The 27531-nt window shown below is 54.7% G+C and overlaps 1 protein-coding gene and 6 non-coding genes across 9 annotated transcripts in view; 4 read left to right on the top strand and 3 right to left on the bottom strand.

Annotated features, from left to right (window-relative positions):
• The window catches only part of LOC125448834 (baculoviral IAP repeat-containing protein 1-like), a 45655-nt gene extending 25696 nt beyond the window's left edge, over nt 1-19959 (bottom strand). Inside the window, exons 1-5 of one of the 3 annotated variants that reach the window (XM_048524410.2) lie at nt 19900-19959; nt 4565-5168; nt 3639-3738; nt 2844-2925; nt 2081-2159 (exon numbers count right to left, since the gene is read on the bottom strand). In XM_048524410.2, the coding sequence (XP_048380367.2) occupies nt 2081-2159; nt 2844-2925; nt 3639-3738; nt 4565-5168; nt 19900-19932 (898 nt within the window). In that variant the 5' untranslated portion in view covers nt 19933-19959. Of the gene's footprint in view, nt 1-2080; nt 2160-2843; nt 2926-3638; nt 3739-4564; nt 5169-10894; nt 11265-19899 lie in introns of those variants that run through there. The other 2 variants (XM_048524411.2, XM_059642619.1) reach the window with 2 other exon arrangements.
• Nucleotides 19960-20915: 956 nt separating this feature from the next.
• trnav-cac (transfer RNA valine (anticodon CAC)) lies at nt 20916-20988 on the top strand. The gene has a single exon. It is a non-coding gene; the product is annotated as a tRNA-Val (tRNA).
• Nucleotides 20989-21505: 517 nt separating this feature from the next.
• Nucleotides 21506-21588, top strand: trnal-cag (transfer RNA leucine (anticodon CAG)). Its single transcript has one exon. It is a non-coding gene; the product is annotated as a tRNA-Leu (tRNA).
• A 671-nt stretch (nt 21589-22259) lies between these two features.
• trnak-cuu (transfer RNA lysine (anticodon CUU)) lies at nt 22260-22332 on the bottom strand. Its single transcript has one exon. It is a non-coding gene; the product is annotated as a tRNA-Lys (tRNA).
• A 450-nt stretch (nt 22333-22782) lies between these two features.
• On the top strand, nt 22783-22854 carry trnav-cac (transfer RNA valine (anticodon CAC)). Its single transcript has one exon. It is a non-coding gene; the product is annotated as a tRNA-Val (tRNA).
• A 1292-nt stretch (nt 22855-24146) lies between these two features.
• On the bottom strand, nt 24147-24219 carry trnak-cuu (transfer RNA lysine (anticodon CUU)). Its single transcript has one exon. It is a non-coding gene; the product is annotated as a tRNA-Lys (tRNA).
• Nucleotides 24220-24679: 460 nt separating this feature from the next.
• trnav-cac (transfer RNA valine (anticodon CAC)) lies at nt 24680-24752 on the top strand. The gene has a single exon. It is a non-coding gene; the product is annotated as a tRNA-Val (tRNA).
• The last annotated feature ends 2779 nt before the right edge of the window (nt 24753-27531 follow it).

Genomic DNA, 27531 nt, shown 5'->3' with positions numbered 1-27531 from the left:
TATTCATGTACTTATCCAAATGTCTTTGAAATGTTATAATTGTATCTGCATCCGGCACTTCCACAGGAAGTTCATTCCACACATGAACCACTCTCTGTGTAAAATATTTGTGTCTCTTATCTTCTTTAAAATCTTTCTCCTTTCACCTTAAGAATACACCCCCTTGTCTTGAAATCCCTCACCTTAAGGAAACAGCACCTACCATTAACCCTATCTATACCCCTCATTATTTTATTAACCTCTATAAGGTCAATCTCTTGATCTTCTACACTCCAGTGAAAAAAGCCCCAGCTATCCATCCTCCATTTATATACTTTTATAACCTTTCATGCCCCCACCAACATCCCAGTAAATCTTTTCTGATCCGTCTCCTGTTTTAACATATCTGTCCTCTAACAGCATGAGCAGAACTGAACACGGTGCTCCAGAAGAGGCCTCACCAACGTTCTGTACAACATCAACATGATGTCCCAACTCCGACACCTGAGCAATGAAGGCAAGTGTGTCAAATGCCTTCTTAACCATCCTGTCCATGTGTGATGCAAACCTCGAAGAATTATGTATCTGAACCCGTTGGTCTGTCTGTTCTACAGAGGCCCAAAGGCCCTATTTTTATTTGCATAAGTCTTGTCTTTGTTTGTTTTTTTCCAACCCTTTGCAACCACTTGCTTCTCTTCCACCAAGCCCCACCCTTTCCTCTTACAGACACTCACTTCTCCTACTTTAGGGCCACTTACGCCTCTGACTTCCTCTTTCTAGCCATTTCTCTTAAACACGACAAAATGCTCCCCTAGGCCTCTGCCAATTGACTCCTCCCCTCCACCAACGTCAGCCAGCAGACTCACTCTCTCTTGTCCACAGCCCCGGGGCTTGATCTGCAGATTTGCTCTCCTCTGCCTTGCAATACAGAGTCCCCAACTCACCCTAGACTCGGCCTTCCTCAGACAACACACTCACCAAGATGGTGGAATTTGCATCCTGATTTTCTTTAAAACAAAAGACTGGAATTAAGAAGCTAATGACCATGAAACTATTGTTGACTTTCAGGAAAATCTCAACTGGTTCACTAGGGAAGGGAATCTGTCATCCTTAACTGGTCTGGCCTACAGCAATGGGGCTGACTCTGGGCAATTAGGAATGAGCAATAAATGCTGGCCTAGCCACGTCCTGTGGTAACTGTGATCCTCAGAGGGCAGAATTTTAAGGTGAAAGGCCGCAGGGTGCATTGAGAAAGTTATTTCTCATCCAAAGAGTAGTGGGGGAGTAGGGAATTGGAATGGCCCGGGCACAGGTGTAGTTAAAGCAGAAAACCTCAAAATCTTTAAAACAAACACTTGAGAGTTCTTAGAGCTGTACAGCATGAAAACAGACCGTTTGATGCAACTTGTCCATGCTGACCGGATATCCTAAATTAATCTACTCCTATTTGCCAGCATATGGCCTATCTCCCTCTAAACCCTTCCTATACATTGACCCACCCAGATTCCTTTTAAATGCTATAATGTACCAGACTCCATCATTTCCTCTGGCAGCTCATTCCACATGCACGCCACACTCTGCGTGAAAAAGTTGCCCCTCAGCTCCCTTTTAAATCTTTCCCCTCTCACCTTAAGTTTGGGGCTCCCATATCCTGAAAAAAATACATTGGCTACTCACCCTATCGATGCGCCTCACGATTTTATAAACCTCTTTAAGGTCACCCTTCATCCTCCAAGGATACCTCAAGGGAAACAGCCCCAGCCTATTCGTCCTTTCCCTTTAGAGGTGTCATGGCATTCAAAGCAGGTGCGGAAAAGTGGGGCCAATGTAGGTTGGAGTGTACAGACTCAATGGGCTGAAGGGTATCTTCTGTTTAGTGTGATTCCATGAGGGGACCAAGTGCAGCTGGCAGGGGGATGGGTAACTCAGAATCTTGAGTCCAGATGGATAATGCCCTCAAGTGCCCCCTTTGTTGCCAGCTCCCCCAACCCTTAAAAAGAGGGCACTCCTTCCTCTGGATTGCAGAGGGTGAGTGAGCCCCCTAATCAACCACTGTACTCCCCCCTTGCCCCAAACCCCAAAGGAATTGAAGCCAACTCACGTAATTCAGGTCCCTCACCTCGAGACAATGGCGATGGGCAAAGGTCCTCCGAGGCTGGGGAGCTCAGAAAGTGGGCAGCCTGAGGAAACACAACGAATGGCCTTGGAAATCCGGGAGAAGGGGCGCGCCTCACGCTCGGACACGTCCCGCATTTCCTCCTTTGTCTGCTGGAACTTTGCCCAAATTGGCTCCTGCGGGAATGTGGCCCAAGGGGATGGCCAATGGGTTCAGCGGAGGGGGTGGAATTCGTTCACTGGGATTGGGGATCGCTGGCTGGGACAGCATTGATGGGCTCCTCTGAATGGCCTCCCCGAACCCCTGTCCTTTGCAGCCACTGTGGGTAGTGCCCCCGCCTCTGAGCTGGGGTCTCTGGGATGCAGTCTCACACCGTGCCCGAGGGAGGAGTGCCTGTGAAGTATCCAAACGGTTGGAGGGCACCAGCCTGTGGCTTCGTCTGGTGCACACCATCGGGCACAGCGGGAGAGATTTCTAGTCAGCCACACAGTGTGTGAGCGGCACAGCCTCTCCCATCATGCTACACGCATGTCAAAGCGTGTGTCAGACTCCAGGAATGAAATGTGCTTCATGTATGACCAACGATGCTGCCTCATCTGCCTGGAGATGGACAGTTCTGTCTCCTTGTGGGTCCCATGCCAAACAGATTGGAGCATCCAGTCCAGAGGACCAGATCCCAGGATTTATTTAGGCAGAGCTCACACCATTGAGCTGATAGGCCTCGTCTGTGCTTTGATGAAATGCTTACCGTGACTCCATGAAATCCGACATAGCTCCGGCAGTACTGGTCCCTCTCCTCCTCGGATTTCTGTCCTTGAAGATACTCACACCTTGGAAAGACAACAGAGCCATTGGACCATGGGAGTAGGCTGTGAGATTACACATCGGTCCCTGAGCTGCAATTTCACTCTAGTGCCATCACTGACCGTAGCACAGCCAGCAACTGCCCAGGGAACACACACTCTCCTGTGTCCAAGGAACATACTGCGCTCGCTGTCCTGTGCCCAGGGAATGTATGCAAGTCTCACATTCCCATGTCCAGGTAGCACATTCAACGCTCACTCTCCCTTGTCAAGGGGACACGCTTGACGTTTGCTTTCCCATGTCCAGGGAACACATGCAAGTCTCACACTCCCATCTCCCGGGAACAAATGCAACCCTCACATTCCCATGTCCAGGGAACACATGCAATGCCCACTCTCCCGTGTCCAGGGAACACATGCAATGCCCACACTCCCGTGTCTAGGGAACACATGCAACCCTCAAACTCCCATATCCAGGGAACACACTCAACGCTCACATTCCCATGTCCAGGCAGTGCATGAAGCTGTTGGCCTGACGTTCACCAAAGCCGGGGCCAGTCTCTGCTGTGTCTATGTGCGATTTGAGAGAGCTCTGCTCTTCTCTTTGGGCTGAGAGCCCCAGGCTCTGCTCTTCATTGGGGATAGCACCTTGCTCTTCATTGGGGATACCTTCAGTGAAGCAGGAGCTCTGGCAAAACGCGGTGGCTTGGACAGGAAAGGAAAAGAAAGAGTCCACTTACTGCGGGAACCACTTGGCGTGCTCCTGCCATGGGTCATCTCCTTCCTCCCAGTTGGCTAAGCTGCCGTCACAAGAAAAGCACTGCACTTGGTCCTTGACACCTGTTGGACGAGAACATGGGGAACCATCACAGCTGGGTCCCCTCACTCTGCCTCTCCATGACTGTCTCCTCTAACCTTCCCTGATCTCTCCCGCATTCCCGAGGGTCATCATCCATCTCCCATCAAAAGCTCCCTCGACAAAACCCCTCCACCCCATGGGGTGCCACTATTGGAGCTCAGCTTGGATTGTGGTTGGGAAAATCATGAGCTAGAGTGACATGAAAAACCTGAAACAAGGAGGGAAATTTAATTCATTGAATGCCAGGCCAGCAGTTATTGCCCTCTGTCCCTAGTTGTCCAGAGGGCAGTTAAAAGCCAACCACATTGCTGTGGGTCTGGAATCACCTGTAGGCCAGACCAGGTAAGGATGGCAGTTTCCTTCCCTAAAGGACATTAGTGACCCAGATGGCTTTTTCCAACAATGGATTCGTGGTCATCATTAGATTCTTAATTCCAGATTTTTAACATCAAGTCCAAATTCCACTATCTGCCATGGTGGGATTCGAACTGAGGTTGCCAAGATATAAGCCAAGTCTCTGGATCAACAATACCCCGCCAGACTGTCACCTTCCCTGGCCTGGTCTGGGCCTACATGAGACTCCAAGAGCCACAGCAATTGGCTCATTCTTAGCCACTCTCTAAAATGATGCCACGGACTCACTTAACTGGGCTCAAGAAGGTGTTTCCCCAATCCGCTTTCTACCACGCCCCACCTTCATGAGGGGCAATTAGGGACAGACACTGGCATAGAGGGTTATGCGATTCAAATGGCCGATGCCACGCGCTCTGACTCGGATTCCGCGGATTTTCCCGGGCGGCTGGTTACCTGTGTAGAAAAACCCAGCTCCTGCCAACAGACCAGGCTCTGTTCGTGCGTAGGAAGGCCAGCCCTGGAAGCTCTCCAGCCTGCACCCCTCCTCCGTAAGCTGCTGCCTCCGGCCGAGCGGCACTTTCCCGGGCGGGTGGACCCGCACGGCGTACTTGGGAATGTCGCCAACGTCCAGCATCTTGAGGAAGCCACAGTCGGGCTCGAACCGCTGATGCTCTAATCGGGGTGTCTTGGTGATGCTCGTGCTACAGAAGATGCCCCCGCAGCAGAAGCACTGCACACTGGTCTTCCGTCCCGTGTAGTAAAATCCCGCACCCGCCATGTCCTCGGGACTCCAGGTGGAGAACGACGGGTAACTCTTGAAGCTCTTCAGCCTCCTCAGTTCGCTCCTCATCCGAGGGTTGTAGCCCCTCTCCCTCTGCCGGCAAAAAGCGTCATCGTCCTCATCTATCTGAGCCACAAATTCAGCCATGTTGAAGTTGAGCAAGGGCACGGAGGACTGGAGCTCAGTGGCATCCAGTTGTCGGTGGTGGGTGGCGGGGTTCGTGGTGCCCTGCGCTGCGCCGTCTGTCGGGGGCGCAGGGTCTTGCGTCGCCATGGTCTAGATGTCAACCAGTCAGAGGGTTAGTCATGGCGCGGAATGAGGCCATTCAGCCCACTGCGGCTGTGTCGCCACCCACGTCAACCTCGTTTTCCCCTGCGCACCATTTCTACCCCGATAATCATCCAGCCGACCCCCTCTTCAACTGAATCATGACCCACCATGTTGCCAGGCAGACCCTAATCACTCTTAGGGTACACAGTCACCTCCCACATCACCCTTGCTTCATTCACACATCACCTTCCCCTCTCATAGAGTCACAGAGATGCACAGTATGGAAACTGACCCTTTCGCCCAACTCGCCCATGTCGACCAGATATCCCAACTTAATCTAGTCCCATTTGCCGGCATTTGGCTTATATATCCCTAAACCTTTCCTGTTCATATACTTCCATCACTTCCTCTGGCAGCTCATTCCATACATGCACCATTTATTCTTTTATGAGTGGGAACAGCTTCTCCATATCTACACCGAGCCCCTACTCATGATTTCAAAAGCCTCCATCAGATCTCCCTCTCATCCTTCTTCTCTCTAATGAGAACAGCTTCTAACTTCTTCAATCTATCCTCATTCCTATAACCATTCTTGTCAGTGACTTCTGCACTCCCTCGGTCTCTCTGACGTGTTCACATCGCCCCTTTAAAGCAGCACCCAGAGCTGCTCTTGGGCCCTATTACTAAAGCTGAGGACACGGTATGTTTGAATAGCTGTTCTCTCCCTCTGCCCTTCCACTTTTGACGATCTGTGCACAGGTCCCCCGGTTCCAGCACCCCCTTTAGGACTGCACCCTCTGCTTTCTATTGTCTTTCAATGTTCTTCACTTCACCTTCCGCTAGTAAAGGATGGAAGTCACGCTATCACGTGCCAAATAACCAGACAAAAGGTTCAGGAGAAAGGTACCACATTTATAGAACCATATAGCATGGAAACAGGCCCTTTGGTCCAACTAGTCCATGCCAACCATCTCCTCAAGCCAAACAAATCCGGCTTGCCTGTGTTTGGCCCATATCCTTCCAAACCTTTCTTATTCATGTTTTTATGCAATGTCTTTTAAATGTTGCAACCGTACCCATATTCACCACTTCCTCTGGAGGTCCATTCCACACACTCCCTGTGTAAGCAATCTGTCCCTTGTTTCCTTTGCAAATCTTTCCCCTCTTCATCTTAAAAACATACCCCATTATTGTGAACTCCCCCACACAAGGGAAAAGACCCTCGCTATTCACTTTATCCATGCCCCTCATGATTTTATAAACCTCTATAAGGTCACCCCTCAGCCGCTGATGCTCCAGTGAAAAATGTCCCAGCCTATCTAGCCTCTCCTTATGACTCAAAGACTCCATTCCCGGCAACATCCTAGTAATTGTTTTCTGAGCCCTCTCCAATTTAATAATATCCTTCGTATAGCAGGGCAACCAGAGCTGGACACAGTATTCTAGAAGAGGCCTCATCAATATCCTGTACAACCTCAATATGACATCCCAACTCCTATACTCAACGGTCTGAGCAATGAAGGCCATCATGCTAAATAACTTCTTAACCACCCAGTCGACCTGTGACACAAAGTTAAAAGAATTATGTATCTGAGTCTCTAAGTGTCTCTGCTCTACAACACTACCCAAGGGTCTACTTTAATTGTAAACACCCTTATTTGTTTTATCAATATACCATGTCTCACATTTAACCAAATTAAATGCCACCTGTCACTCCTCAGCCCATTGGCCCAACTGATCAAGATCGCTTTGTAACCTTAGGTAACCTTCCTTATGCCACCAATTTCGGGGTCATCTGCAAACTTACTAACCATGCCACCTATATTCTCATCCAAACCATTCATGCAATTGACAATCAAAAGTGGACTTCATTACCAGTTCCTGAGGCCTTGAGTCTGAAAAGCAACCCTCCACCACCACGATCTGTCTCCGGCCTTACATTATAGGACGATTTAGATGGGCTGGACAGATTGGCTGATCAGTGGCAAATGGAATTCAATCCAGAAAAATGTGAGGTGATGATATTAGGCAGGACAAACAAGGGAAGGAAATACATGGTGAATGATAAGACCCTGCAATACACTGAGAAGCAGAGAGACCTTATAGTGCATATACACCAGTCCTTTAAGGTACCAGGACAGTGGATGAAGTGGTTAAGACGACATATGGTATATTTGTGATAATGGGAACTGCAGATGCTGGAGAATCCAAGATAATAAAATGTGAGGCTGCCTCACATTTTATTATATGATATATTTGCCTTTATTAGCCGAAGCATAGAGTTTAAGAGTAGGGACCTTACACTGCAACTGTATAAAAGGCCAAGGCTGGAGCATTGAGTGCAGTTCTGGAATTCACCTTATAGGAGGGAAGTAATTTACTGGAGAGGGTGCATAGGAGATTTACCCTACAAGCCAATTTTGTATCTAATTGTGCATACTCATCACATGCATGTTTTAAGTGGTGGAAGGTAATAGCATGACAGCCAATTACTTCTTTTCAATAAAATAATACTTACACCTCCTTCAGAATATATATTTGAACTGTACATATGAATATTTGCTCTGCAAAATTATCTACAGTGTCAGTAACAGCTAAAGGATGAAGTGAAACTTGAAAGGGTTCATGAAAGATTTGCAAACATGTTGTCAGGTTTGGAGGATTTGAACTATCGGCTGGGGCTATTTTCCCTGCAGGGTCAGAGGATGAGGACTGAACTTAGAGAAGTTTTGAAAATCATCTGAGGCATGGGTTAGGGGGAATCATCAAGATCTCTTCCTCAGGAATGGGGAATCCAAAACTAGAGGGCATAGGTTTAAGGTATGGGGGGGGGGCGGGGGGGGGGGGGAATTGACCTAAGGGGGAAATTTTTTTCACACAGTGTGAAATGGGCTGTCAGAGGAAGAAATTGAGGCTGGTACAATTAAAAGGCATCTGGATGGGTGCATGAATAGGATGGGTTTAGAGGGATATGGACCAAATGCCAGCAAATAGGACTAGATTAATGGAGAATATCTGATAGGCATGGATGAGTTTTACTCAAGAGTCTGATTCCACACTACATCTCAATAGCTCTGAAAGTTGCATTATCTAGCATTGTATCAACCAGAATGCTCTATGAGCTGGGATCTCAAATTTTCGGGACAGAAAAATCTGAATCCTCAGGAACCGGAATATGTTCTGATCATGTCACTTTGATATTAACATTGCCAACAGTTTTGCTCCTAGCGTGAATGCATACTTTCCTTACATTGTCAATAAATGCCTCCAACTGAAAAGGATTCTCAATCAAGGATAAAAGGAGAAGAATGTTATTCCTGTTTCTGAACTGAAATGAATACAAGTGAGATCGCTTGAAATGAAGGCGAAGTTGCAGAAGTCCCAGAATATGGTGGCTCATTCTCTCATCAGAGAGAGACAGCAGTATGATTTAACCTGAAGGTGTCTGCACTTCAGGCGAGTGAAGAGGTTGAGAAGGGAAGTCTTAACAATAACCTAGGCTGTTTCAGGAATTGATATCAAGCCGTTGGCATCATCCTGCATTCAAAAAAATGCCATCCAGCCGACAGAGCTAACTGACTGAATAATGCACTATGGTAGGAGGGAAGTGCGCACCACAGAGAAAGAGCAAACTGTAGTTAGCACGGCTGCCTCATGGTGACAGAGACCCAGGTTCAATTCACCCTCGGGCAACTGTCTGTGTGACATTTGCACAATCTCCCCGTGCCTGCTTGGGTTTCCTCCGGGTGCTCCGGTTTCCTCCCACAATCTAAAGATGTGCAGGTTAGGGTGGATTGGCAATGCTAAATTGCCCGTAGTGTTCAGGGATACGCAGTCTAAGTGGGTTGGCCATGCTAAGTTGCCTCATAGTGCCCAGGGATGTGCAATCTAAGTGGTTTAGCCCCATAGTGCCCAGGGATGTGCAATCTAAGTGGTTCAGCCATGCTAAATTGTCCCGTAGTGCTCAGGGAGGTGCGGGTTAGGGTGGGTTGGCCGTGCTAAATTGTCCCGTAGTGTCCAGGGATGTGCGGGTTAGGGTGGGTTGGCCATGCTAAATTGTCCCATAGTGCCCAGGGATGTGTGGGTTAGGGTGGATTGGCCATGCTAAATTGTCCTGTAGTGCCCAGGGATGTGCATGTTAGGGTGGATTGGCCGTGCTAAATTGTCCCATAGTGCCCAGGGATGTGCGGGTTAGGGTGGATTGGCCGTGCTAAATTGTCCCGTAGTGCCCAGGGATGTGCGGGTTAGGGTGGGTTGGCCGTGCTAAATTGTCCCGTAGTGCCCAGGGATGTGCGGGTTAGGGTGGGTTGGCCGTGCTATATTGTCCCATAGTGCCCAGGGATGTGCGGGTTAGGGTGGGTTGGCCGTGCTATATTGTCCCGTAGTGCCCAGGGATGTGCGGGTTAGGGTGGGTTGGCCGTGCTAAATTGTCCCATAGTGCCCAGGGATGTGCGGGTTAGGGTGGGTTGGCCGTGCTAAATTGTCCCATGGTGTCCAGGGATGTGCGGGTTAGGGTGGGTTGGGCGGGTTAGGGTGGGTTGGCCGTGCTAAATTGTCCCATGGTGTCCAGGGATGTGCGGGTTAGGGTGGGTTGGCCGTGCTAAATTGTCCCATAGTGCCCAGGGATGTGCGGGTTAGGGTGGGTTGGCCGTGCTAAATTGTCCCATGGTGTCCAGGGATGTGCGGGTTAGGGTGGGTTGGCCGTGCTAAATTGTCCCATAGTGCCCAGGGATGTGCGGGTTAGGGTGGGTTGGCCGTGCTAAATTGTCCCATGGTGTCCAGGGATGTGCGGGTTAGGGTGGGTTGGCCGTGCTAAATTGTCCCATAGTGCCCAGGGATGTGCGGGTTAGGGTGGGTTGGCCGTGCTATATTGTCCTGTAGTGCCCAGGGATGACCCGCCTAAATGGGTTGGCCGTGCTAAATTGTCCCGTAGTGCCCAGGGATGACCCGCCTAAATGGGGTGGCCGTGCTAAATTGTCCCGTAGTGCCCAGGGCTGAGCAGGTTCGATGGACTGGCCGTGCTTTGTTTCCTCTGGGTGCTCCATTTTCCTCCCGCAGTTTAAAGATGTGCAGGTTAGGGTGAGATAACAAGGCGCACAGCTGAATGAACACAGCAGGCCGAGCAGCATCAGAGTTGCAGGAAAGCCGATGTTACAAGTCTAGACACAGGTCTAGAGGAAGGGTCTCGACTCGAAACAGCAGCTTTCCTGCTCCTCTGATGCTGCTTGGCCTGCTGTGTTCATTCAGCTCTGCACCTTGTTATCTCAGATTCTCCAGCATCTGCATTTCCTGCTATCTCTGCAGGTTAGGGTGCATTGGCCATGCTAGATTGCGACGAAGAGTCCAGGGATGTGCAGGTTAGGTGCGTTATCCATGGGGTAGCCAAGGTTATGGGTGGGATGCTCTTTGGAGGTTCTGTGTGGATTAAATGAGCTGCCTGCTTCCACACTGTAGGGATTCTACAAACCAAAAGATAAACAGGATGGGGTGGGGGTTGGAGTGGGTTGTGGTGCCCACCTCTGGGGTTGAGTGGTCTACATTTCTCGCCTTGAGCCAAAGATGCAGGGCAGACTGGACTCGCTGAATGGCCATCTCTTCTAGTTCCCCACCCCGTCCCCATCCCCATTCACTGTCGTGCATCAGAGAGAGATGCTGGTCCTTTGCCTCAATGGGACCCTAGATTGGTTCAGAGTCGTCGGAGGTGAAAGTGGGTGGTGGGGGTGGTCTCTAACCTTTCAGTCAGTTGCTCGCGTCCTTCCAAAGTGGCGATCTTTCGCTGCAATCGATCCCTCAGAGCGAGCTCTGAATACCGGGGAGAGATTTAGCTCGCTTTCTCCAGAGACCGTCCGTGTCCCGGTCTGGAGCGAGCGACGAAGAAGTGATTCAGTCAGCCTTTGTGCTCCTAAGATGCCGCTTGGCCTGCTGTGTTCATCCAGCTCCACACTTTGCTCTCCTGAAGTGATTTGCTGCAAGTTCCCATCTGTCCAGCCCACTTTTCTTGCACAACCCTTCCGTGGGCGAGGCGATAGAACGCGCACACAGACCCAAACAAGCTCCTTAAAATGCTGGCTTGCTAACACAGCAAGATCCGCCGGATGTGTATTGCGAGAGAGAGAAGGGGAAAGCGGGGGAGGGCGGGGGAAAGCGGGGGAGGGCGGGGGAGGGCGGGGGAAAACGGGGGAGGGCGGGGGAAAGCGGGGGAGGGCGGGGGAAAGCGGGGGAAGGCGGGGGAGGGCGGGGGAGGGCGGGGGAAAGCGGGGGAGGGCGGGGGAGGAGGGGAAAGCAGGGGAGGGCGGGGGAGGAGGGGAAAGCGGGGGAGGGCGGGGGAGGAGGGGGAAGGGGGGGAGGGAGGGGGAAGGGGGGAGGGCGGGGGAGGAGGGGGAAGGGGGGGAGGGGGAAGGGGGGAAGGGGGGGAGGGGGGAAGGGGGAGAGGGGGGGAAGGGGGGGAGGAGGGGGAAGGGGGGAGGGGGGAGGAGGGGGAAGGGGGGAGGAGGGGGGAGGGGGAAGGAGGGGGGGAGGAGGGGGGAGGGGGAAGGGGGGGAGGGGGAGGGGGAAGGGGAGGGGGAAGGGGGGAGGGGAAGGGGGGGAGGGGGGAGGGGAAGGGGGGAGGCGGGAGGGGAAGGGGGGAGGGGGAAGGGGGGAGGGGGAGGGGGAAGGGGGGAGGGGGAGGGGGAAGGGGGGAGGGGGAAGGGGGGAGGGGGAGGGGGAAGGGGAGGGGGAAGGGGGGAGGGGGAGGGGGAAGGGGGAAGGGGGTGAGGGGGAAGGGGGGTGGGGGAGGGGGAAGGAGGGGAAAGGGGAAGGGGGGAGGGGAAGGGGGGAGGGGGAGGGGAAGGGGGGGGCGGGAGGGGAAGGGGGGAGGGGGAAGGGGGGGAGGGGGAGGGTGAAGGGGGGGGAGGGGGAGGGGGAAGGGGGGAAGGGGGGAGGGGGAAGGGGGGGAGGGGAAGGGGGAGGGGGAAGGACGGGGGAGAAGGGGGAAGGGGGGAGGGGGAGGAGGGGCAAGGGGGGGAGGAGGGGGAAGGGGGGGGGAGGAGGGGGAAGGGGGGAGGAGGGGGAAGGGGGGAAGGGGGGGAGGAGGGGGTAGGGCGGGGAGGAGGGGGAAGGGGGGAGGAGGGGAGGAGGAGGGGGGGAGGAGGGGGAAGGGCGTGGAAGGGGGGAGGGGGGGGAGGAGGGGGGGAGGAGGGGGGAAGGAGGGGGGGAGGAGGGGGAAGGGCGGGGAAGGGGGGGAGGAGGGGGAAGGGGGGGAGGAGGGGGAAGGGGGGGAGGAGGGGGAAGTGGGGGGAGGGGGAGGGGGAAGGGGGGAGGGGGAGGGGGGAGGGGGAGGGGGGAGGGGAGGGGGGAGGGGGGAGGGCGGGAGGGGGGAGGGGAGGGTGGGGGAGGGGAGGGGGGAGGGAAGGGGGGAGGGGGAGGGGTAGGGGAGGGAAGGGGGGGAGGGGGAGGGGGAGGGGAGGGAAGGGGGGAGGGGGAGGGGGAGGGGAGGGAAGGGGGGAGGGGGAGGGGTGGGAACGGGGGGGAGGGGGAGGGAGGGAAGGAGTGGAGGGGGGGGTAGGGGGAGGGAGGGAAGGGGGGAGGGGGAGGGGGGTAGGGGGAGGGAGGGAAGGGCGGGAGGGGGAGGGAGGGAAGGGGGGAGGGGGAGGGGGGGAAGGGGGAGGGGGAGGGGAGGGAAGGGGGGAGGGGAGGGAAGGGGGAAGGGGGAGGGAGGGAAGGGGTGGAGGGGGAGGGGTGGTAGGGGGAGGGAGGGAAGGGGGGAGGGGGAGGGGGGTACGGGGGAGGGAGGGAAGGGGGGGATGGGGTGGGGGAGGGGGAGGGAGGGAAGGCGGGGAGGGGGAGGGAGGGAAGGCGGGGAGGGGGAGGGGGCGAAGGGGGGAGGGGGAGGGAGGGAAGGGGGGTAGGGGGAGGGAGGGGAGGGGGTAGGGAAGGGAGGGAAGGGGGGGAGGGGGAGGGAGGGAGGGAAGGGGGGAAGGGGGGGAGGGGGGGGAGGGGGAGGGAAGGGAGGGGAAGGGCGGGGGGAGGGCGGGGAGGGGGAGGGTGGGGGAAGGGCGGGGAGGGGGAGGGAGGGGGAAGGGCGGGGGAAGGGAGCGGGAGGGGGGAGCGGGAGGGGGAAGGGGGAGGGAGGGGGAAGGGGGAGGGGGAGGGAGGGGGAAGGGGGAGGGAGGGGGAAGGGGGAGGGGGAGGGAGGGGGAAGGGGGAGGGCAGGGGGAAGGGGGGGAAGGGGGAGGGCGGGGGGAGGGGGAAGGGGGAGGGCGGGGGAGGGGGAAGGGGAGGGCGGGGGAGGGGGTGAGGGCGGGGGAGGGGGAGGGGGAGGGCGGCGGGGGAGGAGGGGGGAGGGCGGGGGAGGAGGGGGGAGGACGGGGAGGACGGGGGAGGGGGGAGGGGGAGGTGGGGGAGGTGGGAGGGAGGGGGGAGGGGGTGGGGGAGGTGGGACCGAGGGGGGGAGTGGGGGGGGAGGGGGCAGGGAGGGGGGAGGGGGGGGAGGGAGAGGGAGGGGGGGAGGGAGAGGGAGAGGGGAGGTGGAGGGAGGGGGAGGGAGGGGGGAGGGGGAGGGAGAGGGGAGGGCGAGGGAGGGGGAAGGGGAGGGGGAGGGGGAGGAGGGGGAGGGGGAGGGGGAGGGGGAGGGAGGGAGGAGGGGGAGGAGGAGGGGAGGGGGAGGAGGAGGGGAGAGGGATGGGGAGGGGGGAGGGAGGGGGGAGGGGGAGGGCGGGGGAGGGCGGGGGGAGGGAGGGGGAGGGGGGAGGGAGGGGGAGGGGGAGGGGGGAGGGAGGGGGGGAGGGAGGAGGGGGAGGGCGGGGGAGGAGGGGGAGGGGGAGGGCGGGGGAGGAGGGGGGAGGGGGAGGGCGAGGGAGGGGGAAGGGGAGGGGGAGGGGGAGGAGGGGGCGGGGGAGGGGGAGGGGGAGGGAGGGAGGAGGGGGAGGAGGAGGGGAGAGGGAGGGGGAGGGGGGAGGGAGAGGGGAGGGGAGGGAGGGGGAAGGGGAGGGGGAGGGGGAGGAGGGGGAGGGGGAGGAGGGGGAGGGGGAGGGGGAGGGGGAGGGAGGGAGGAGGGGGAGGAGGAGGGGAGAGGGAGGGGGAGGGGGGAGGGAGGGGGGAGGAGGGGGGAAGGAGGGGGGGAGGAGGGGGAAGGGCGGGGAAGGGGGGGAGGAGGGGGAAGGGGGGGAGGAGGGGGAAGGGGGGGAGGAGGGGGAAGTGGGGGGAGGGGGAGGGGGAAGGGGGGGAGGGGGAGGGGGGAGGGGAGGGGGGAGGGGGGAGGGCGGGAGGGGGGAGGGGAGGGCGGGGGTGGGAGGGGGGGAGGGAAGGGGGGAGGGGGAGGGGTAGGGGAGGGAAGGGGGGGAGGGGGAGGGGGAGGGAAGGGGGAGGGGGAGGGGGAGGGGAGGGAAGGGGGGAGGGGGAGGGGTGGGAACGGGGGGGAGGGGGAGGGAGGGAAGGAGTGGAGGGGGGGGTAGGGGGAGGGAGGGAGGGGGGAGGGGGGTGGGGGGTAGGGGGAGGGAGGGAAGGGAGGGAGGGGAGGGAGGGAAGGGGGGAGGGGGAGGGGGGGAAGGGGGTGGGGGAGGGGTGGTTGGGGGAGGGGGAGGGGTGGGAGGGGGGGTAGGGGGGGGGTGGGTGGGGGGGTGGGGGAGGGGGGTAGGGGGAGGGTGGGAAGGGGGGAGGGGGGGGGGGGAGGGGGAGGTGGGAAGGGGGGAGGGGGGGGGGGGGAGGGGGGGGGGTGGGGAGGGGAGGGGTGGGGGGGGAGGGAGGGGGGGGGGGAGGTGGGGGTGGGGGGAGGGGTGGGGGGTGGGGGGTGGGGTGGGTGGGGAGGGGAGGGTGGGGAGGGTGGGGGGTGGGGGGGGGTAGGGGGAGGGAGGGGGGAAGGGGGGGAGGGGGGGAGGGGGGAGGGGAGGGAGGGGGGAAGGGCGGGGGAGGGCGGGGAGGGGGAGGGGAGGGGGGGAAGGGCGGGGAGGGGAGGGAGGGGAAGGGCGGGGGAGGGAGGGGGAGGGGGAGGGGAGGGGGAAGGGGGAGGGGAGGGGAGGGGGAGGGGGAGGGAGGGGGAAGGGGGGGAAGGGGGAGGGCGGGGGGAGGGGGAAGGGGGAGGGCGGGGGAGGGGGAAGGGGAGGGCGGGGGAGGGGGTGAGGGCGGGGGAGGGGGAGGGGGAGGGCGGCGGGGGAGGAGGGGGGAGGGCGGGGGAGGAGGGGGGAGGACGGGGAGGACGGGGGAGGGGGGAGGGGGAGGTGGGGGAGGTGGGAGGGAGGGGGGAGGGGGTGGGGGAGGTGGGAGGGAGGGGGGGAGTGGGGGGGGAGGGGGCAGGGAGGGGGGAGGGGGGGGAGGGAGAGGGAGGGGGGGAGGGAGAGGGAGAGGGGAGGTGGAGGGAGGGGGAGGGAGGGGGGAGGGGGAGGGAGAGGGGAGGGCGAGGGAGGGGGAAGGGGAGGGGGAGGGGGAGGAGGGGGAGGGGGAGGGGGAGGGGGAGGGAGGGAGGAGGGGAGGAGGAGGGGAGGGGGAGGAGGAGGGGAGAGGGATGGGGAGGGGGGAGGGAGGGGGGGAGGGGGAGGGCGGGGGAGGGCGGGGGGAGGGAGGGGGAGGGGGGAGGGAGGGGGAGGGGGGAGGGAGGGGGGAGGGGGAGGGGGGAGGGAGGGGGGGAGGGAGGAGGGGGAGGGCGGGGGAGGAGGGGGGAGGGGGAGGGCGGGGGAGGAGGGGGGAGGGGGAGGGCGAGGGAGGGGGAAGGGGAGGGGGAGGGGGAGGAGGGGGCGGGGGAGGGGGAGGGGGAGGGAGGGAGGAGGGGGAGGAGGAGGGGAGAGGGAGGGGGAGGGGGGAGGGAGAGGGGAGGGCGAGGGAGGGGGAAGGGGAGGGGGAGGGGGAGGAGGGAGAGGAGGGGGAGGGGGAGGGGGAGGGGGAGGGAGGGAGGAGGGGGAGGAGGAGGGGAGAGGGAGGGGGAGGGGGGAGGGAGGGGGGGTGGGAGGAGGGGGAGGGCGGGGGAGGAGGGGGGAGGGGGAGGAGGGGGGAGGGGGAGGGAGGGAGGAGGGGGAGGGCGAGGGAGGAGGGGGAGGGGGAGGGCGGGGGAGGAGGGGGGAGGGGGAGGGCGAGGGAGGGGGAAGGGGAGGGGGAGGGGGAGGAGGGGGCGGGGGAGGGGGAGGGGGAGGGAGGGAGGAGGGGGAGGAGGAGGGGAGAGGGAGGGGGAGGGGGGAGGGAGAGGGGAGGGCGAGGGAGGGGGAAGGGGAGGGGGAGGGGGAGGAGGGGGAGGGGGAGGAGGGGGAGGGGGAGGGGGAGGGGGAGGGGGAGGGAGGGAGGAGGGGGAGGAGGGAGGAGGGGGAAGGGGGAGGGGATGTGGGAGAGAGGAGGGGATGTAGGAGAGAGGAGGGGATGTGGGAGAGAGCAGGGGAGGAGATAGAAGAGGAGGGGGAACGGTGGTGGGGGGAAGAGGGGGTGGGGAAGGGGAGTGGAGAGGAAGAGGGGGATGGTGGGGTGGCAGAGGGAGGAGGAAATGGAACAGGGAGGGGAGAAGTTGGGGCGAGGGGGAGGGCGGAACGGTCGGAGGGTGGATGTAGGGAAGGGATCGAAGAAGTGGGGTGGGTCAGGGGAGTGGGAAGGGGGCTCGGAAAGGAAGGAGTGAGGGAAGAATGAAAGGCTAGGTTAGGGCCTTGGGTAGGGTTACAGCACAGAGGTGCGGCTATTCCTTACAATTTGCATCACATGTAGACAGAGCAGTTAAAAGGCATTTAACAGGCTTTCCCTCCATTGCTCAGTCCTTTGAGTGGAGGAGTTGGGATGTTGCATTGAGGTTGTATGGGACTTTGGTGAGACCTCTTCTGGAATACTGTGTCCTGTTCTGGTAGCACAGTGACAGAAAGGGTATTATCGAGCTGGAGACGGTTCAGAAGAGATTTACCAGGATATTGCCTGATATGGAGGGTTTGAGTTATAAGGGAAGGTGGTTGAGGGGTGACCCGGTAGAAGTTTATAAAATGATGAGAAATATCGATAGAGTTGATGGTACATGTCTTTTCCCTAAATGGGGAATTCCAAGAGTAGGAGACACATTTTTAAGATGCAAGGAGAGAGATTTTAAAAATAGGCATTTTTTTTATATACAGAAAGTGGCCCAGATGTGGAATGAACTTCCTGAGGAAGTGGTGGATGCAGAGAGAGGTATGGTGAAAGGGACTGGAGAGAGAGAGAAGAGGAGAAAGAAGGGCTAACAAGGTGCAGAGCTGGATGAACACAGCAGGCCAAGCAGCATCAGAGGAGCAGGAAAGCTGATGTTTCGGGCCTAGAACCTTCTTTCGAGAAAAATGGGGCTTGCTTACATTGACTGGAAGTCATGTGAGCCAGCTAAATGCCTAGGCTCATGCCTTAATAACCTTTTATGACCAATTGTGATGATGATAGGAGTAAACTAAGCCTTTCCATCACAGAATATAGTTACAGGAAAGACCTAAAATGATAAAATGATTGCAAACTTCTGCATTCTTTTCTGCATTTTGCAATACCATCCGAAATGAGACCTTTAAATCCTCAGTGAGGGAATGAACCCTGAGAGTTGGGTAGACAGGTTTCACTTTCTTATCTGAGAGGTCCTGTTTTGGTTGCTACATGCAATAAAGTTGAAAATGGTTGCTTCAGTGTCTGTGAGATTTCTTAATAAGCAGCTGAATTAAAGCGGTTCCTGCTAATTTAGGCCACAACACCAAGAACGTGGAGTTGATCGTGATAAGATCAGCCACGGTCTCATTGAGGGGCGATGCTGAAAGGCCTACTCCTGCATCTTACAGTTATTAATCAGGAAAGATCCAACTGAGAAACTCAGAGAGGTTCTGCAAGTGAGACCTTGACTGGAGGCCTCAGATGCAGGTTTGGTTTCCATACTTTAAGGGGGCGAAGGCTAGGGAGTGGATTCAGGGATGATGGCTGGCAGTGGGCTCAGGAATGGAGACCCTCAATTCCACAGCGAGACTGGTGAAGTGAGGTTAATCTGGCAACCAGCACCTCGGGCGATGGCAGGAAATCCAGGCGAGTTGGAAAGCTGATGGCAAATTGATATCCCAAGAGTTTATAAATTGCTCAACCCTGCTGTGAAACTTAATTCAATTAACAGTTGGGCCTTGGCTGATGCTGTAGAACAGAGGAACCTAGTGGTTCAGTCATATTTAGACAGGGTGGTTAAAAAGGCATTAGCGTACTTGTTTTCATTTCTCAGTCCTTTGAGTACCAGAGTTGGAATGTCATGTTGAGATTGTACAGGATATTGATGAGGCCACTTCTGGAATAGTGTCCAGTTCTGGTCACCCACTTATACGAAGGATATTATTAAGCTGGAGAGGGTTCAGAAGAGACTTACCAGGATGTTGCCAGGAATGAAAGGAATGAGTTATAAGGAAAGGCTGGATAGGCTGGGACTTTTTTCACTGGAGTGTAGAAGATTGAGAGGTAACCTGACAGAGGTTCATAAAATCCTGAGGGGTATAGATAGGATTAAAGGTCTTTTCCCTAAAGTGGGGGATTTCAAGACTATGGGGCACACTTTTATTGTGAGAGTAGAGAGACTTTAAAAATACATGAGGCGTAAATTTTTTACACAGAAAGTGGTTTGCCTGTGGAATGAACATCCTCACGAAGAGGTGTATCGAGGCACAGTTACAACATTTAAAAAAATTTGGTTAAGTCCATGAATAGGGAGGGTTTGGAAGGATATGGGCTGCGAGTGGACAGGTAGGACTAGTTTAGTTTAAGATTACGTGCGGCATGGACTGGTCAGACTGAGGGGTCTGTTTCTGTGCTGTATGACTCTACGACTCTATTACAATTACATCTGATTTCCTTGAAATGTGGGGCAAGGTCAGGGGAGATTGCAGGCTGGACTAGAGCTGTTGAAAAGAAAGTGTGATGTGATTAAAAAGACGTGAGTCCTCCAACATGGCCTCGGCCCCACATCCCTGAGATTAAAGGTCTCACATAGTCACCGGCTGAGCCAGCCAGCGATGATGCTGAGAATTACCTTACAAGTTGTTGTTGTGAAGTAGCTCCCTGTGAATTCCCCAGTGACCATTTCTGGTTTTAAAGGCAAAAAAAATCTTGCTGATGTTGGAAATCTCCAGTTGAAATGAAGAGTACTGATAGTGCTGTAATAGAATCAACTCATTGAACCCAACCTTTGTCCAAATGAGATAACAAGGTGTGGAGCTGGAGAAACAAAGGCCTACTCCTGCATCTTATGGTTGTTAACCAGGAAGGAACTGACTGAGAAACTCGGGTTATTCCTACAAATGAGACCTTGGCTGGAGGCCTCTGTCCTGGGGTTGGGCTCCACATTTTAAGGAAAGGGATGCAGGGCCACGCAGAGGATTCAGGGACGATGAACGGCCAAGGGCTCAGGAATGAGGGGCCTCAATTCCGCGTCAAGACTGGAGAAGTGAGGTTCACCTCTCAACCAGCACCTTGGGAGATTGCATGAAATCCTGGGGAGTTGTAAGCTGATGGCAAATCAATGTCCCAAAGAACTTCTAAATTGCTGGTTTCGCTGCTGTGAAATGACAACGTCCACTCGGTCAACAATTCTATCCCAATTATTTTGGTGGCCTGGTAGGCACAAGGTGAGGCGGTGGCAATATCACTGCACTGGCTAATCCAGTAGGACTCGGCTGGCAATGTGAGGGATCATTGGACCAAATCCCACTACCACACTCAATGGGATTTCCAAATGACAAATACATGAGGAGTAGAAAGCTGGGATTGATAGTAGTGACCATGACAACAGTCATTGCTTACCATAACAACCTACCTGGCTCACTCCTAGGGAAAGGAAATCTGCCATTTTTACCAGGCCTGGTCTGCGTGTAACTCCTGGCTCACAGCCAATGTACTCTTGAGGCACAGGAGCAGATGTCAGCCATTCAGCTCATTGGGACTGTACCGCCATCCAATGAGATGGGACTTGAACTGACAAACCTCAACGTCACGACTGCATTTGCTGTAGCCAATGTAGCCAACTCTATACAAGAGAAACCAAATGCAGACTGGGTGACCGTTTTGCAGAACACCTCCGGTCTGTGTGCAAGCGTGACCCCGACCTTCTCGTAGCTTTTCACTTTAACACAGCGCCCCAGTCGCTTGCCCACCTCTCTGTCCTCGGCCTGCTGCAATACTCCAGCGAATCACCGCGCAAACTGGAAGAAGAACATCTCATTTTCAACACAGCGTGGAGCTGGAGGAACACAGTGTCAGAGGAGTAGGAAAGTCGATGTTGCTTCAGAACTGAAGTTCTCTGAACATCCTCATTTTCAGACCAGACACTGACTGAGTTCAACAACTTCAGATTATAAACCACTCCCATTCCTTCACTTTCTTTTAGCCTTACTTAGAGTCTTAGGCTCATGGATCTGCACAGCATGGAAACAGACCCTTCAATCCAATCCAGGTATACAGGCAATAGTGATAGTATTATTCACACTATTATTTGCTGCTGGCTTATCACTGTTGCATTCAATTTGTTTCCTATGTTTTCCCCAGCGAGTTTTTTTTTAATGTGTAAGTGCTGCTGTCCTGGCTGGAAATACGTCATTGCAAATACGCTCAACCTGCAGATTTCACAACCATCTCTCAGCACCATCACACCGACAAAACTCAGACACACAGACACAGAGAAAGAACGAACACAGATGCAGAGGCTCTGTCCGTGTCTGAGTCAGTACAACCATGCACACAGAAACAGGTCCCAGGGCTACCATCGTACTTGCTCACAACGAATTACAGGGATCGGCCCCAGGTGGGAAGTGACATTTCACAAACAGCAGTGTGGTTTCCATAGTGTAGTGGTTATCACGTTCGCCTCACACGCGAAAGGTCCCCAGTTCGATCCTGGGTGGAAACATTATTGCTTCTTGCTCACTCAATGAATTGGCCCAAACTCACGCCCGTCGCCGTATTTCCTACTTCACTGCCCGTTCAATACAGCCCCGTTGCACCTTTTGATCAATGACACGGAGTTATTAAGGACCAGAGAGGGGCAATAAAAGTTAGCGTTTGAAAAGATTGCTTTTTGCCCCGGGGCTGATAAAGCAATGCTGTCCTTTTATGAAGAAGGGTCTCGGCCCGAAACGTCAGCCTTCCTGCTCCTCTGATGCTGCGTGGCCTGCTGTGTTCATCCAGCTCTACACTTTGTTATTTCGGGGTTTAAACGTGATCAGGAGATGGGGAAATATAGTAGAGATATATATGTAGACAAATACTGGCTGAACTAAAGCTTCCTGTGAATTTTATGCAGGAACAAAAAAAATGAGTCAGGAGCAAAAGCAAAATTGCTGGAAAAATTCAGCAAGTCCAGCCGAAACAGTGAAGGAGAAAACAGTTAAAACATTTCAGGTCTGGTGCCCTGGGGCTTTCACCGAGTCAGGATGGCCGAGCGGTCTAAGGCGCTGCGTTCAGGTCGCAGTCTCCTCTGGAGGCGTGGGTTCGAATCCCACTCCTGACACAGACTTCGTTTTTACTTCTTACTCACACACTTTGTCCGACCAATAGGATGGAGCGGAGCGGGGGGGTACAACCTGCTTTAGTCAGTTCCTCCAGCTCCAAGATAATAAAATGTGAGGCTGGATGAACACAGCAGGCCAAGCAGCATCTCAGGAGCACAAAAGCTGACGTTTCGGGCCTAGACCCTTCATCAGAGAGCTCTCTGATGAAGGGTCTAGGCCCGAAACGTCAGCTTTTGTGCTCCTGAGATGCTGCTTGGCCTGCTGTGTTCATCCAGCCTCACATTTTATTATCTTGGAATCTCCAGCATCTGCAGTTCCCATTATCTCTGATACTATTTTAACCTCCAGCTCCAACACGGTTCTCTCTGCCTCAAGCGCCGGCTGCGGGAGAGTTAGCGGACGCACTGTTAATGTTTGTGCCTCTGAGCGAGCGTGAAGGTGTGGCCACCCAGCATCGATGAACAAGGGTAGCAACTCGTTAAGGGAGCTCTCAGTTAAAACGAGCAGCTGTAGAGAGACTCCATCAGACTGTGAGGATTGAGCATCTTGATTCATTAGGATCGGTGAAATAACAGCAAAGGGGGAGGGATTGAGCAGCTGTTAATAAAGCCGGCGGAGGGATTGAGCAGCTGTTCATAAAGCCTGCGTGTGGATGTTTTTGAAAACAGATCGCCCAACGTGGGGCTCGAACCCACGACCCTGAGATTAAGAGTCTCATGCTCTACCGACTGAGCTAGCCGGGCCTGGGGCTGCGTTTTTTTATACAGGCTTATCACTTTGCTGTAGTTGAGTGCTCTTCGGTGGTGTTTTGTTTTTCTTTTGAATGTAAAAATGCTACTGCTGGTGCTGGAAATCCAAACCAACATTATTTAAATCTTGAATCTGGCAAAACCCATCCAGGCTCCACCTCCTGCACCCTGGGGAACCAGCAATAACCTCCCTCCCATACGCTCACTGCAAGCCGTCGCAAACTGCAGCTTTCGAGCATCTCAGTCAGCTCCGTCACACAGTCAGAGACAAACACACGAACACGAGACAGACAGATACAGAGAGAGAGACTCTCGGTGTGAGTCTGGACAGCTCCAAGCAAAGAAACAGGCAGTGTCCAGGGACTATCATTGTATCTAGCCACAAAGAATTAGAGGGCTCCCCCCAGGCAGGAAGGAAAGACAAATTATAGCGGTCATGGGGCAGTTTCCATAGTGTAGTGGTTATCACGTTCGCCTCACACGCGAAAGTCCCCAGTTCGATCCTCAGTGGAAACAATTTTGCTTCACTTTCTCAGGGAACTGGCCCAACCTCACACGTCACTCTTTCTTTCTTAACGGTTTGTTTACACCTCATCCTATTTCTTACTTAACTGTCCGTTCAATGCAGCCCTGCTACACTTTTTGATCAATGACACGGGGTTGTTAACGACCAGGGAGGGGCAATAGAAGTAATTGTTTGAAAATATTTTTGCCCTCGGGGCTGAAAAAGCCACAGGTTGTAAATGTGTCAGAGATAATGGGAACTGCAGATGCTGGAGAATCCAAGATAATAAAGTGTGGAGCTGGATGAACACAGCAGGCCAAGCAGCATCTCAGGAGCACAAAAGCTGACGTTTCGGGCCTAGACCCTCTCTGATGAAGGGTCTAGGCCCGAAACGTCAGCTTTTGTGCTCCTGAGATGCTGCTTGGCCTGCTGTGTTCATCCAGCTCCACACTTTATTATCTTGGATTCTCCAGCATCTGCAGTTCCCATTATCACTGGCAATGTAAGATGCTGTGTGCAGGTTGCAGTCTCCCTGGGAGGTATGGGTTGGAATCCCATTCCTGACGCTGAGGTCTTTTAAATTTGTGAATGACTGCGCTGCCCCTCCACTCACGACCCCCCCCCCCCCGCCCCACAACAGGTTTGGGGGTGAGGGTGCCCTACCAGCTGTCGTGGAGTTAGACTCTCTAACCACTGCTTCTGCAGGGTTGACAGACTCGCATGTTAATATTCACTTAAAGATTGTAAGAACTGCCGATGCTGGAGTCAGAAATAACAGTGTGGAGCTGGAAGGAGCACGGCAGGAAAGAAGTCAAAATTTCTGAAGAAGGGCCCCGATCGAAGCGTCAAATTTCCTGCACGTAGGCGGCTGCCCGTCCTGTTGTGCTTCACACTTTGTTATCACACGTTTGTATTTGTGAATTTGAGTGAGCGTGAATGTGTGGCCACCCAGCGTCCCCATAAAGACAGCGCTCGATAATGCAGCTCCCAGCAAAACGAGCGGCTGCAGACAAACTCTGATAATGGGAACTGCAGATGCTGGAGAATCCAAGGTAACAAAGTGTGGAGCTGGATGAACACAGCAGGCCAAGCAGCATCATCTCAGAAGCACAAAAGCTGACGTTTCGGGCCTAGAACCTTCATCAGAGAGAATCTTCACACTTTGTTATCTTGCAGAGAAACTCTCTTGCTCGCCGCACTATGTCAGACTGGAGAGAGAATTGAGCCTCTTGATTCATGAAGAACAGGGGGGAATGGGCTGTTGGAAGGACATTGTAGAAAACATCTGTCTAACACAACAGCTCGCCCAACGTGGGGCTCGAACCCACGACCCTGAGATTAAGAATCTCATGCTTTACAGACTGAGCTAGCCGGGCCTCATGAAACATTCGGCCACTGGCTTATTACTTAATGTAGTCAAATTATTTCGTCTGAGCTGTCTAGCGATATTTTTTCTTCTGAACGTAAAAATGCTACTGCTGTTGCTGGAAATTCAAACCGACATTATTTACAAACCACAGCCTGAATCTGAAAAAATAAACCATCCTCCATCTTCCCCCGCTGCTACAGTCGGAGGAACCAGCAATAACCTCCCTCCGATACGTTCACTGCAGGCTCTCGCAACCTGCCGCTTTCAGCACCGTCACACAGAGACACAAAGAGATTGATACAGAGGGAGAGAGGCTCTGGGTCTTTGAGTCTGCATAGCTCTGTGCGCAGAAACAGGCATTAGCCCGAGCTGCCAATGTATGTGAACACAAGGAATGAGAGAGCTCTCCCCAGGCAGGTTGGAAAGTTAAATAATGCCCTTCCCCTCAAAATCTACTTTTCTGAGGAGTTTCCATAGTGTAGTGGTTATCACGTTCGCCTCACACGCGAAAGGTCCCCAGTTCGATCCTGGGTGGAAACACTTTTGCTTCACTTTCTCCTTTGTCAAGGAACTCACACCAACTGTCACACCTCACTCTCTTTAATCCCCACAGATAGTAAGAACTGCAGATGCTGGAATCAGAGCTAACACAGTGTGGAGCTGGTGGAGGGACACAGCCAGGACAAAACAGAGATAACGCTGTGGAGAGAGTTAGCAGGAGATGCAGATGCTGGAGAATCTGCGATGACAAGGTGTAGAGCTGCATGAACACAGCGGGCCGAGCAGGAAGGCTGACGTTTTGGGCCTAGATCCTTCTTCAGAAATGGCGGGGGGGGGGGGGGAGGAAGTTTTGAAATAAATAGGGAGAGAGGGGGAGGCAGATAGAAGATGAATAGGCCTGGAACTTTCTGCTCCTCCGATGCTGCTTGGCCTGCTGTGTTCATCCAGCTCTACGCCTTGTTATCCAACATTGTGTGGAGCTGGAGGAACAGAGCAGGGCAGGCAGAGCAGGAAAGATGGAATACAGTCCCTCAGGAAAGCAGACAGGAATTGCGAAGGAAGTATATTTTTGGCGATGCAGTCTGAAAATTCTGATGATGCATTGGATCTTGAGGTTGGTGAGGTGATGGTACATGAGGATTGAGGGCCCTCTATCCTTATTGCTGCTGGGGAGAGAGAGAGAGAGAGTTTGAGGGCAGAATCACGTGAAATGAAGGAGATGTGTTTGAGAGCATCCTTAATTACAGAGGAGGGGGAATTACAGTCCCTAAAGTAGGAGTTTTTCCTAAGGTGGTACACCTCATCCTGGGAGCAAATGCAATGGAGGCAGAGGAATTGGGAGTATGGGATAGTGCTTTTGCAGGATGGTAGGTGACAGGAGGTGTAGTCAAGTTGGTTGTGGGAGTCAGTGGTTTTGAAATGGATGTCAGCGGTGAGCTAGTTCCCAGAGATGGAGACAGAGAAGATCAGGAGCTGGAGGGAGTTGTCAGAAATAGTCCAGGTGAACTTGAAGGGAGGGTGGAAGTTTGAGGAAGTGCTCGAACTCTTTGTGGGAGTTCAAGGCTGCACTGATGCAGTCATCATTATCTCACACCTATCAATACATGTTATCTCTGACTCCAGCTTCTACAGTTCTTACTATCTGTGAGCATAGAACAGAGTGAGGTGTGAGTAAGCAGGGACCCCCAACAGTGGCCTGGATGGGAAAATATACTTTGCTCAAGTCTCCAGGAGTTCTGCCACAAGATTTGATGGACATGACAGATTAGATTAGATTAGACACCTACAGTGTGGAAACAGGCCCTTCAGCCCAACAAGCCCACACCGCCCTTTGGAGCATCCCACCCAGACCCATCCCCTTGTAACCCACACGCCCCGAACACCACGGGCAGTTTAGCACGGTCAATCCACCTAGCCTGCACACCTTTGGACTGTGGGAGATTAAAGTTGTTAATGACATGGGGGACAAAATAATTGTTTTTGAAAATATTGTTCACATGGCAGGGGGGGGGCAGCTGAAAAAACAACAGGTTGTAATTGTGACAAACAGAAAGAGAAAGTTGAATAGATGTGTGTACATGTATGTGTGTGAACAGATGCTAGCTGGACTGCGATCTCCTGTGAGCACCGTGAAGACAAAGATTATGATGAGCCAGGATGGCTGCACAGCCTAAGGTGCTATGATGAGCTGGCAGTCTACCCTGGAGCTGTGAGCTTGAATCCTGCTCCTGACAGTGAGGTTTTGTTTGAGGGTCATGACTGACTGGAGTGTGACCTTGTGATAAAGCAGACGCTGGCCCCAACAACCTGCTGCCATCGAGCCAGACTCCCTACCGCTGCTCCAGGAGGATTTACAGAGACACAGCTTAATATTTCTGCGTTTGAGTGAGTGTGAACGTATGGAGCCTCTGGCTGTACAACCCATCATCCCCAGTGTCAATAATGGCAGGACTCAGTAATGGAGCTCTCAGCAAAACAAACAGCTGTGGAGAGACTCTCTGTGTCTCTGTACTCCATCACACTCCAAAGACTGCAGTGAGAATTGAGCCTCTTGATTCACCAAGATCAGAGAGTCATCAAGTGGGACTGAGCTGTTGATATGAATGTGTGTTTTTGTGAAAAAGGAACGCACCACCCAATGTGGACCTCAGCCCCACAACCCTGACATGAGGAGTCTCAGTAGGTCAGGAATCTGGCTACCCCCTAATGACCCCTTCCCCCACCTTCACCAAACTCAATCCCCCTGGACACCCACTCTGGGACTACTATCTTCCCTCTCCCTCTTCATCTCAAACTGCTGCCACAAAATCAATCACTTGGATCTCTCCACCCTTCTCGCCGACTCCAACCTCTCCACATTGGAACATGCAGACCTCTGTTCCCTTCACTCCAACCCCTGACTCACAACTAAACAAGTCCACATCGTTGAGACCACACACCAACTCTCTGACACCTCTTCCTACTGTCTGGGGATGATGACCCCACCCCTAATCACCAAGCCATCATCTCCCAGACCATCAACAACCTCATCACTTTGGTAGATCTACGGTCGACAGCCTCCAACCTGACAGTTACCCAATCTGGCACTGTCCATTTCTATCTCCTCTTCAAAATCTATAAACCCTGGTCGACCCATTGTCTCTGCCGGCTCCTGCCTCACTGAGTTCATCTCCCGCTACCTTGACTCCATTTTTCCTTTTGGCTCAGGAACTCCCAATCTACATTCGTGACTCAATTCATGCCTTCCACCTTTTCCAAAACTTCCAATGCCTGACACCCAACACCCCATCTTTGCCTTTGTACAGTCCCTGTACACCAG

Source organism: Stegostoma tigrinum, chromosome 45, assembly GCF_030684315.1.
Source record: "Stegostoma tigrinum isolate sSteTig4 chromosome 45, sSteTig4.hap1, whole genome shotgun sequence".
In the NCBI taxonomy this organism is placed as follows: domain Eukaryota; kingdom Metazoa; phylum Chordata; class Chondrichthyes; order Orectolobiformes; family Stegostomatidae; genus Stegostoma; species Stegostoma tigrinum.
Note: the sequence above shows the minus strand (reverse complement) of the source record. Positions and strands in the feature narration are given on the sequence as shown.